This window comes from Glossina fuscipes, unplaced genomic scaffold, assembly GCF_014805625.2.
Source record: "Glossina fuscipes isolate IAEA_lab_2018 unplaced genomic scaffold, Yale_Gfus_2 1, whole genome shotgun sequence".
Lineage (NCBI taxonomy): Eukaryota > Metazoa > Arthropoda > Insecta > Diptera > Glossinidae > Glossina > Glossina fuscipes.
In genome coordinates, this window is record NW_023998415.1 from 34,005,559 (window position 1) to 34,018,455 (window position 12,897).

Sequence of the window (12,897 nt, forward strand, 5' to 3'; positions counted from 1 at the left end):
AGGTGAAAATCGTGATTGAGCTGGCGATGTTATGTATTTACCTAGCGTTTCTTCCTTTTTTTCAATATTTTCTAGATTTAAATTGGATGGTGTTCTTGGTCTTTCTGGTAAGTTGGCGTCCACCGGAGACGCCGATTCATTCGTAGCGTTTGCTGAATCAATTTTGTGACTTCTAACAGAGCTGATCGAAGTACCTGCATTATTTACAGTGCTTAAATCAAAAGGTGATGTTCCTCTACTTGATGTACGTGGCTGATATAGGGGAGCGGAAGATTTGCTTACGGATTCTCGTTTAATTTCGGTGGATGATCCATAATCATATTTAGGTGAGTCAGTGCGCATAGGCGAAATAGATGACGTACGTTTCATACTTGCCTTTAAGTTTTCATTAGCATTCATACCGTATGGTGGTGCTGCTCTCATTGGGACATGCGGTTCAATTAACGTAGCCGTGTATTTACGTAGAGGAGTTGGTGACTGCTGCTCTTTAGCTATCACCATATCTGAACACTCTTGCTTTGATTGTGTGCGCGGTTTTAATGGCATCGTTGATTGCATTTTAACGTGACTACTTGTCGTGGAAACTGTCGGCTCACTGGCAAATACTGTTTCAGGGTTTTTTTTATTTTTCTCTGGCATGAGTACGGTATACTTTGGGTTGGTTTTATGTGGGGAGGTCATTTGGGTTTCATTATCACTATGAGGAATGTGTGCTGTAATTGTAGCGGTATTGCTTGCTTGTTGCATTTTAATATCTTCCCATGAGATTTGGCGACGTGTAACATACGGGCTTCGTACCTCGTATGATACTTTATAAGTTTCAACTTGTTTATCGCTATCAGTATCAGCACCGGGTTGACTTGGATGAAATGTTAATTTGGATTTATTCTCTTGCTGTGTTTTTGATTTGCTTTCGTGATCTTTCAAGTAATTTATTGCATGTGATGAATGTTTGTCGTTATCATTTGGAAATTGCTCATCGCTCATAATATCATTGGCAGAATCGTTAATGATATGTCTTTCGTTAGCTTTCTTTTCTATGGGAAAGGTTTGAGCATTAGTCGAATCGGAAATTATGCATTTCTGTGTTATTGCCACATCCTTTTCATTGAAACCTGCTGATGATATGGTTACTGATTCAGGAGATATCGCTGACGTTGTTGAGTGTTCGTTCACGTTCACTTCGGATGCAGGCATATTTTCTAAGGCAGCTGCTTTATCAACTGTGTCGATTACCTGGTCGACAAGCTGTTGTTGATGACGTCGTGTAGCTATAAAGCCAGAAACTAAATTTTTCCTGTCTTCCTTGGGCGTTAACTGTAATACGCCATGTTCGCTTTGTTGATGCAGATGTTGTTGATGTTGCTCTAACTCACGAAGATGACTTTGCTGTTGATTTGTTGATGTTAAGCTGGCTATAGGCTGCGCCAGAGTGTCAGGAGTTATTATTTTGCCCGTAGCAGATAATTGCTCATAACTGGCAACAACATCACAGACATTTTCTGGCTTGCGTTTATAAAGATGAATAACATTTGAGGCAAGTGGAAATGGCGGCGGTGGCGGTGGTGGCACAGGCGTTGACGACCTCGCAACAGATATCACGTGTTGTGCTGAGGATGACGACTGATTTGAAAGGTGCTTGTTAAGAGTTTGCGTTTGTGTTTTTCTACAGTTATTACCTTGAGTTAAGTTTTCATCATCTAATCTCATTTGATTGCTCATTTCTTTGATTGCTTTATCCAATATTTCTTCGTTTGTTGTGGTTGCATGCTGAGCTGTGGCAGGCGGAGGTTCGACATTACAATGCATGTGCGATGATTTAGCAGATGTAAGGCAATGCTTCGCTTGCAACTGTTGCAAAATTGCTTTTATAGAAGTTATATCATCTGTTGTCTCATATGCACGTAAATGAGTAGCCAATTTCCCTAGATCCATTAAAACTTGGTCAACAACAGGCAAATTTTCAGTTGGCATATTTTTCATGTAGCTGCATTCTTCTTCATTGCGGGATGAAGTATGATGGGGCTGAACTTCAGTCATAATATAACTTAGTTTCCTTAAAACCTCCTTTAAAGGGCTTTCAATGTTCTGCTTTTCTCTTCCTATATCATCAACATTTGCTTTATGAGGCCATAAAGCAATATCTCTGGGTTGAAGTGCTTGGCTTGTGCTAGATTTCAAAGCAATTTTAGCATTTTCAATATATGAATCAATTTGTTTGAGATGCTCTGTTATAGATTGCTGAATGTGCTCATATTTGGCTGCCAGCGTTGCAATTTCATTTTTATTATCTTGCTTATGGTGATTTGTTTCCGCATCGGTTTTTTCTTGGATAACGTTTAAATCCATTTGGGAGCCTTCATCACCCTTAGCAACGCATAAGGGACGTACGGATATGTCAGCCAAAGAAGGAGCGCTAGAGGAACGAAAAGGACCGTAAAGGTAGTCACCATCTGTATAATAAACACCTGTGCTCTGTTGTTGAGTGGAAACGTCTTTTTGCATGTTGTGCTTTTTAGTTAACTGTTGCTGCTGTTGTTCGATTTCGGTTTGAAATGAATGTGTTGTACCGGTTACAGTCTCCTGGGGTATCATTGTTGTCGGTTTGCTTGCTAATGTGGAAGTCATCGTCGTTATCATATTTTGCTTATTGTCATTACAGTTGCTGTTGTTGTTGTTGTTCAACTGCGATTTACCTTTGCTTTTATTGTTGTTAGATGTCTGACGAGTAAGCTGTATACCGGTGGGTGTGCTTGGCAGACGTGTTACGTACGTTTTTGGTTCCTCTGCTTTGCTGTCACTCTGTAGCTTGTCATTTCGCTGTTTAGTTGCTTCGGGGGTGGCCTTCGCAGATTTTTGCTCTGCAAGTGACATTAAATTTTCATTTTCAACAGAATCCTTAATGTTCGCTTTGAGCTTGTTGGGCTCCCTCCAGTGCTGCATAATTTCTTCGGTGGGTGATGGTACAATTGTTATGGCTGCTGGTATATAAGCTAAGGTATTATCTTGCAAATCGATAGATCGCAAATATATACAAGAATCATCAAAAATTTGGGGTGATATTGTGTCCTTCGCATCTTCAGAGGATGTCAATGTGGATTCCGGAAATGTGGCTTTAACTGAATTATTTCCGCTACCTTGCCCAGCGTTCGTAGGTATTATGTGCTTAGTTTTCACTTCCGGTGTAGGTGGTAACGGCAGACCTTCCATCTCATCGTCAAGAAAGCCGGAATCTGGTTCATTTCTGGTCATCACTTGAATATTGTGTTCATCTGCGTCTAAGTCATAGCTAATTTTAATTTCAGTAGCCAGCTGTATAGCACGTCTTTGCAATTTTGACGAAAAATGATCCCCATCACTAACTGTTACGCGTGGTTTTTGCGGAGGTAAATGCAATTGTTTATTGATTTTTGCATTGCGTCCACGTTCTAAAGAATATGATTGACGTTTATGAGCCGAAGCGGGTACACGCTTTATTAGTTTTTCCTGTTTAGTGATTTCACCAGGGGCAATGCTAACATTTTCAAAGCTATGCCAGCGTTTCGAGGACGCCAACCCTTCAAAATATTGGCGCTTAGGTTCTACTAGGCCGATATCCAAATCGGCTGCTTTTGTTTCGGGAGCAGAAAATCCCTTCTGTATTGGTAAAGTAGTTGTGTGTTCCATTTCTTTTATCTCATTCTGCGATGTCAACTTTCCGTCATCTTTTTCCATTGATTGTAGTGATGACGTATTAGTCTTTTTTAAGTTGGTATTTCTGGTTGTGTGGGGATTAGATTTTCGGATATTAGTTGCAGTCATATTTTCTGATTTATTTCTATCACTTTTTCTTAGTGTTTGTTTTTGTGCACATACAGCCTGTGTCCGGTCATTGGGCTTCTGTTGTCGCTGTCTCAACAATCGTAATTCACCAATAGTTGGTTCAATTATTCTGGTGGGACTATTGAATTTCTCACGTATCGCATCGATACCATGCCGTCTACAGACGCTTTTGTCAAATTGTATCGCATTGTCATGTGATGAACTGCGTACATGCTGTTGTGCGTGTTGCTGTTCCACACCACTTGTTCTACTACCAACATGATGACTGCCTCCACTACCGCAACCGCCGCCATCACTTTCGTTACCATAATCACTATAGCTATCACCTGATGCTGTTGGTGGCCAACTGTGTTCACGTTTATGTAAATTCCTTCGTGTTGCGAGGCGATTTATCTTCAGCACAGTATCACGGTCAATCGTGACGTCGTTTTGTTGCTTCAAGTATTCAGTTTTGATTTGTTCTAATTGTTGTTGATGTAACTGCGTAAGAGGTCTTTGCTGTTGTTGTTGTTGTTGTTGTTGTTTTTGTTGTGGGTAACGATATTTGGAACGGCTCCGCCGTTGACATGTTTTTATATTTTCTAGTTATGTAAAAATGGTTGCAAAAGTATTTCATATTGAGTTGTTTCAATGTTGTTTTAAATGTTTCGTAAGGACAGTCACAAACAAATAGAGATGATTAACACGTTTCCAGATTATTCCATTTTTTCTAAATATATTTTTTTTGTTTTAATACGTTCATCTTCTATCGTTTTGGGGAAATTTTCAAGTAACTTTGAATTTTATTTTACCATCCGAACAATTATTGCATTCTAAATAATTTCTGTAAATATGTTAACAAAATCTTACAACAATTTTTTTAGACTGCATTAGACAGTTGTTATTATACCTAAATATTTTTAACATCAGCAATGCATCTCTATGATTGCAAATTTGAAAGCATTCGTGTCTGAACCTCGATGGATATGCTCATCAAAATTTCTGAGTGTTACGTTGTTAGCCTGAAATTTTCCTCAAAACGAAATATATCACATAAAATAAGACACGCACGCACATTTAAACGCACTGTAGTGGATGGGATGGGAGGGTGGAGGAAGAAGATCGGGGGCGAGGATATGTAAGGCAAAGAAGATGGACGAAAGGACAGCGCGGCGAGTTTTTACAGGAACTTCCACTTAGAGCCCAGCACGGGATTATGTATTTGGTAAAAAACCCCACTGGGCTGGGACAATTCAGATAATTTTGCTACGCAAGTACTTAAATACTAAAGGGGCAGTGAAATACGTTCAAGATAAGTGATTCCACTGACGACGATTTCTCTTCAAGCGTTCAGGATTATTGATGTATAGACAGAAAAGTTTTTAAATACTGTAGAATACATCAATTAACCGCAATTTCTGATTATTATAAGATTACAATTATCAACGTTTTGCTTATTTAGCTATTTGTCCTATAATGGTTAGCTAATTACCATAGGCCCAAAAATGGAGATAAGAAGCTAATACTTGTGTAAATAAAAGTTACTAAAAACGTTAGGAGGTATATATGCCTTAAAAATATCTTTTTGAAGCTTAAAAATTAGAAAAAGGGCAAATTACCTAACGGGGTAAGTTCCAGTGTTAAGCATTAGGAAAAATCTCATAAACTGAATTTATTTGAAAAGCAGTTAAGTAAATTTAGATTATTGCAGCCAAGTTTGAAATTAACTCCAAATACTTTTATAACAAGTCACATCACGATGATTCTCACAGTTATAAAGTGGCCTTGTGTCCTGAGTAGAAAGCTTTTTATGCTTTATATTCATTCATTTACCCGAACAAGCTGCATATATACTATACAAAAGCCATATATTTTTTGAGAGTGAACTATGTGCAAAATGAGAAAATCTTCGAAAATAAAGTAATTAAGAAAATTCATATGAAAAAACTAAATTTCTATACTTTTTCGTTTTGGATGGTAGCGACCTAAACGTGGGCCGATTAGGTTTAAAGGCTTATCCCTATAATAGGGAAAACAATTACATCAAAGTCTTTATATTCGACGGGGATTATTTTATGAAGAATTAAAAACTTACATGCAGTATGTCTCCGCTAATAATTATTAAAACGAATCAAAGTGAATCACAATAACAGAATCGATATAAGTTGTGACAGATGCTATAGAAACGGCAGATAAGTCAGAAAATTTTATTTTCGAAAACTTATTTTCATCGGAAGAGTAATTTTAACAAAAAAGTCGGCAGCAGCTTTGCCAATCTCTGCTATTGTTCATAGAAGATGTGCTTTGATTGACCTGAAGGCAAAGACAATAATCGAAACTATGGAAAATTATTAATTCGTAGAAAACAAGCTGTCTGAGAAGGGACAACTTTTTAAAAAAAATTCTAGGCTTTTCTAGGCATAATCAACATGACAACAGTCTTCGTTGGGGATAAAAAAAATTGATTTAGCCACAACGCAGGCTAATAAGTGCGAATTGGGATAATTACTAGGCTATACTATCGATAGCTGGACTTTCGTGGACAGCGTTTTTGTTCAAACCCCATGTTGCGAGTTAATGAGTTAATCGTCATACCAGCGGCTTTAGTTTACATTCGAATGCTTTAATATTTTACCTATACCTTCACAATAAGGCTTTGTAGTGAATAATCAATTCCAAGTTTAATTAAATTTTTTTGAACAGATTTTTTCAAAAAAAAAAAAAAAATATCCAAATTAACGGTATTTTCGTTACTTCATTTTTCGAAAAAATTCGACACGAATTTTCAGATAATGTTTCCATGTGTTGCCGTAAGCACAAAAACCTTAAAGTGATAGGACAAGAGGTGAGCTGAAAATTTTATTAAGCTACATTTGCGAAAAAAGGACACGAAAAGGACCTGAAAATCAGATATCATATCTAATATTAGGTGATTCGAAACCCAACCGTGAATTTAATTGCATTTGTTCGTAGCCAAGTTTACATTTAAGGCGCACTGTCTTCATATACATGTTTTTGGTAGCTGATGTCCTAACAGTATACACATATACATATGTGTATATTTTATGATTATAATTAAAAGAAAATCTAATTTTAAGAATTTGTAAATTATTTGCATATGCATGTTTATGCTTATGTTTATTTCCTGACGATTTCGAATTTAATAATGCAAATTCCTTATGTGCTACATGTCGTTTCGTTTTGATTAGCCTCAATATTCATTCTGGCAGCTGTCTTTTTTTTTTTTTGGCGTTTTTAATTCGCATTATTTTGGCATTTATTAGCGCGGAAAGCAAGGTTAAACTGCACGAACTAAAAGCTAATTACTTTTATATTGTTGCTGCTGCTGTTATTGTTATTGCGCGGTTATTAAAGTACATTTATTATTCATATATCTCATGATTTTCTGCCGTCTGCCACGTTGTATGAATTTTTTTTTTTTTTTTTTTTTTTAATGACACGCTAAACTCTTTTAAAGTTTTAATTATTTTTGTATGGAATCAATATATGTTTTTTTTTTTTTTTTTTTTTTTTTTTTTCGGTGAGTACGAGACATACATAAGCAAATGAATTATATTCAGTTTGAATATCATCGAGTAGCGTTTACAATATTTAATTTCACAGCAAATTGAATATTCATTGATTTATCGCTCGTATACTGATTGCATATACTTGCTGAGTGATGAGAATTGTAGGAAATTGTTTAAACTAAAAATCATATTTACATAGTCAGCCGTACAAGAAATTAAAAGGTGTATTGTAAAACTGTAGAAGCAGCCATCAATCGGTGAGCTTTTAAAGAAGGGAAACAAAAAAAAAAAAAACCCAAGGAGGAAGAACAGCGAGTAGAACCACAAATCAACTAACAAATAATTTCACTTGTACGCAGAGATTCAACTTTGGTTTCCATCGTTTATACAATATTAGCAAAAAAGTGCTTATGAGTTAGATATAAGTGTACGTGTATTGAACATAAACAAGTAACAAAATTGTATTCGGTTGCGATTGAATTTTTCATACCCACCATCGTTATCCTATAAAATGTATATATTTGCATACTGCATAATATTGGATGGGTGTGGCCGATTATTGATATTCTTGTGGAACAAAATTTTTGCAAATTTATATCACGTATCTGATGCAGTTCATGAGCAAGGATCAAAAGACACGTAAAGAAAATGGTATTGCTTATATAGATGTTTGGAGGCGAGTTCTTTGACCGGTTTTGGTCATTTTCAAATTCTCTTGCGATTTTATGCGAACGGTAAAATGTTTACAACTAATATTAAACAGTTGGACAGACGGACAGATGGACGAACCAACAGATGGACTTGCTTAGGCGCATTTTGAATTTGAAATTGGCCAGGAATTTATATATATGTTATGTGGTTTTTGAAGCTTCCTTCTGCGGCTTATAAGGGTATTAAATAAAATTAAACACTATAGTATCGGGTAGGCGTGGTTAATTTTTCTCCATTTTTGTACACGTACTACCGATAGACAATCTAAAATCGATTCCGATTTTTATGCTGATCAAGAATGTACACACTTTGTGGGGGTCTTCGAAGTTTCCTCTTTGAATCCGCTGACAAAATGAATATAACCCTCGTCCTTCGGTGGTGGATATGCAAAACTAATAAAAACGATATGAGCGTCTATCTACAAAGTATAGGTTTAAGATATACTTGCCTTTTTCTTTTTTTTTTTGAAATCAATATAAATTATAATGAGAAGAAGAACGTGTTATATAGAGAAATACTTAAACGATGATTAGATCGAACCATTGTAACGTTCAGTTAAAATTATTATTTTTATGTGATATAGAACAACGGTACAAATAGTAACGCAATCATTTGTTGTATGGTAATCATTTTTAAAATAAGCAGAAGCTTTTCAACTTTTTTATATGGAATACGCATAAGTAATGGAAAAAATTGAAACAAATTGTAGCCCAACAAGGAGAACTATTGATGAATCACTGATGATGAAGAAATGCTTGCAGCATACAAAAGATTTTCAAATAAAACTTTTTCATTCATTTGCATTTTCATAACTTACGAAACTGAACGGCATGAGCGAGGGTATGTAATTTTCGACTTAGAAACTTGCTGGGCAAATAAAAAAGTTTTCAATTTTTCTAATGTTTTCTTTAACTTTTTCTATGCTAAAATAGAAAGTTTTTGTTTAAATCCGATAAATAACTGCTATGCAGTGATGTACGCAGATGTCCAGCACAATTTATTTTTAGAAATGAACTTTCAATTGAAATATGTATGTTTTGTGCAAATAAAGGGTAATAACCGGAAAGGTTTACTATTATTAATAGGCAACTGTTTAGATATACATAAATTTTGACAGATTTCATTTTAATTCACTGAAATGGAAATGAATGTTTGTTGTCTATATATCATATGATTTTGATATAGAAATAAATCTTAATTTTTAATATGAAATTTTTTTTTATTCGAATATAATGTGTCCTTCAAATTTACCCTATTACATATATACCGAATTTTTATATAAAAAATTGGTTAACATTAAGCGATCTAACTGTACTGCGGAGCCATTTTAAAACATTTTTTAAAGGCTCGGTTAAGTAAACCTCGAAAGGCTTAAGTATTTTCTTTCAAACGAGAACAGGAGATAATTACATCGTAGGTTTCAAAAAAAGTCTTTCGCGAACACCGGCACATGGCCGTATTGCGGGTGCATTGAGTGAAGTGGACAAAGTGTCCAAGAATATAAAGCAACTGAGAATGAAACAATTAAAATCATATCACCAAAGCATAGCAAATTGTCGAAGTGTTTACTGACTTGCAGTCTTCGCAAATTGAGAACAACGTTTCAATCTTGATCCGATTAATTTAAAATTTTAACCGGAAAGCTTTAAAGTAAGATATTCAACGAAATATTTGGGAACTTCTTCGGATATTTTTGAGCAAAAAAGTAACGAAATAAAAAATAATTTTAAAAATATTCAAACAAATTTCAATATTTGTACTTTCATAGGCGCAAGACGCTCGCATTAATATATATATATATATATATATATATTTTTTTTTTTTTTTGAATTTTGAAAACTCTCCTACCCTATTGCCAGTGTTTAGAAATTGAAAAGGAAAGAAAAAGGAAACTGATGCTGAAATATTTAAAAAAACTTACGACAACCGTTATAAAAAAGATAGTATTTACTAATGAAGCCAGTAGAGGGAAACATATCACTAACAATGCGTAACATTCAATAAAACACTTATCCCTCTTTAAATAAGTTATATAAAAATGAAGTAGAAAATCTTTGCTACGAGGAATGAAAAGAAAAACTTCTCTGCTGCTCTCTCTCTCGTTATCGGTTTTTTTTTTTTTATCATTTTTCCACATATTTATGGATATTTATGCAGAAAATAGCCGTAATTGCCTTTGTACATAACATTATAAAATTCAGTGATCGTAAAAGACAAATGAAGCGTGCGAAGTAAATTCTTCTTAAACATTTTATAGGATGATCCGTTACGCATACAAAATGTCTTAACTTACGTTTACAGAATTTAATCGCTAATGCTGCCTTTACATTCGTTTGGTCTTTTAACCAATAAAAAGAGAAAAAGAAACAGCAAAAAAATGTAATGCAAATGAGCTGTAAGGCGGTAAAATCGTGATCGCAAAGCTACAAATCTTTTTATTAAACGCATTAGGTACGTGTAAGCATGCAAAGAATATCTTACTTTTGATACACTTTTCATCTTCGTCGCCTCTCCCCACCCGGTTTTTTAGTTTTTTTTTTTTTCTTTTTTTATTTTGGCCAAACGTATTGATGCCATTTTCGATAAGATTTGAATAAAAGGTTAACATTTTTTATTTTTGTTTTTGTTTTTGTTTTTTTCAATATTTTCTGCAATGAACTGAAGATATAAAATACATTTGCTCTAAAGTAAAAATAGTTTTCTATGAAATCATTTAAAAGCTTACATTAACTAGGCTATAGGGGGGGGGAGGGGTTTTTTTTAAAACAAAGCATGCCTAGAATTCTTAAAGAATTTCTATATTCTTTTGATACCCTACAGCACATATACGGTATATAATGAATTCCTGTGAGTATATGTAACAGTCAGACGGACTTGATTTAGACACACCTTCTATTATATCGATCGATTTCGAAACATTTCTATACCCTATCCCTGGGTGTGTAACACCCAGAATGATTTCAGATAGATCCGCCTTTTACTATTTCGATCAATTCAGTATCATTTTCCGAATCGAGCTAAGCTTTTCTGTCTGACCGTCCATGCGTCCGTCCTACTCTTCATGTGTTTTTTGGTGTCCCAATCCAAAAAGTCGCAATTTTTTTAATACTTTGCTAAAATGTAACCCAAGGACAAGCGCTATTAAAAATGGTTCGGATTGGACCAATTTTCCATTCATTCCTCATAAAACGATTTACTTTAAAAGATCGCTACATGGAAAAAGTTGAAAGTTTCAAAAATTCTCGCCAATAGTCGCTGAGTAGTAGTACTACAATATTCTAAAATGGTATGAGAAATTTGGTACGGTTAGGGTAATTTCTTGAAACCCCTCTCTGACAATCATTTCAACGAAAACTGAATTTTTATATAGTAAATAGGCACAATTTTCGGTATTTCATGGTGAATTAATAAAGAAATCAATCAACCGAATTTGGATCAGATAGGTGTATTTTTTTTTTTTTGAATACCACCGCATATAAGGATTCCCGAGACATGTAACTCTTTATACGTCAAGAAAGCCTAATTGTTGATATTTTATGATAAAAAATTTGCTCATCATAGTAACTTGACATCATAATTAAGTGGACCAAATTTGAAGTATATAGATCTATTTCTTGGACCCCACTCCATACGAGGTTTTTTCATATGCGAATAGTAAGCCCTTCAGGGTAATAGTAATTTGACAATAAAAATTAATAATTTCATCATAGGTCTATTTTTTAGATCCTAATATGTATACGAGTTGTCATGAAAAGGAAATACTTATATGGAGAGAAAGTTCAATTTCTTGTTTTTTACGACAGAAACTCAATAATAGTACAATTTTTACGAAGTAAATTTTGCTAAATTTGGCTCACAACTTGGTACCCACAGATCGCTTTTCTAAATTGCACCATATATAGGGGTTCTCGTGAAAATCAAGCTCTTATGTGGCAACAAAAACTCTCATTTGCAATTTTTTATTAGAAAATTAAATTTGTAAGTTCACGTTGGGGACTCCCTCCCACATAATGGCTTCGACGAAACGTATTCTTTTATATTGGAACAAGGCATAACATTCGATATGCTATCAAAAAATGAAAGAATATTTTTATTAGGCGATGTGATGTAAGGTATTGAAAAGTCTTCTTTGCCCGACTATTATGTTTTCACTTGTTAAGATAATAAAAATTATTTAATGAAATGGTCAATAAAATGGAGTAATTGTATTGATGGATAATTATGCTTTACTGATACTATACCATATATATATAGAATACAATGTTATTTATATTCGATGGATAATCATGTTTTACTGATACTACGGGATATATAGAAAACAATGTTACATTCGATGAAGAAATTCAAAAGATAAGTGATAGACAGTACAAATATAAGCGTACCAATCGCAGGCGGAGGATATGTACACCTTAAGATAATATCGATCATTCAGAGTAAAGGCATAAAAATCTCAATTACGAGTTCATGAGGTTATTAAGTTTCTGCTTTCTCCTAGAAATTCTTCGGGTTTTCATTGCGTTAGCCTCATTTAGTTAGTTCAGATTTATACTTTGCATTCATCTGAGATTAGGTTCTACCATCTATCTATAAGGATCGTTTAAAAGCTCGATTCACTTCTGCCAAACAAACTTAATGGCAACTTAAAGCCTCACGCTACCGACTTTAAGCGTAAATGCTTATACCAAATTATGGATTATTTTCCCGTATTTGTATACGAAAGATGGGAAATGCTTAATGTATATATTGAGTCGTAATTTTTTACACTTGTTTCTACATTCGTTGAGGTTATTCAAACGAAAAAAAAAAAAAAAAATGAAAAGAAATGGTGGCACAGAGGCAATTGCTTAAGAACAAC

At 34.4% G+C, this 12,897-nt stretch overlaps 1 protein-coding gene across 10 annotated transcripts in view; it reads right to left on the reverse strand.

The window, feature by feature from the left end:
• LOC119632537 overlaps window positions 1–12,897 on the reverse strand; it is a 284,840-nt gene that overhangs the window by 72,442 nt on the left and 199,501 nt on the right. For all 10 annotated transcript variants that reach the window (XM_038025478.1, XM_038025479.1, XM_038025482.1 and 7 more), the window contains one exon: window positions 42–4,403. In XM_038025478.1, coding sequence (XP_037881406.1) covers window positions 42–4,403 — 4,362 coding nt within the window. The remainder of the gene's footprint in view (window positions 1–41; window positions 4,404–12,897) is intronic.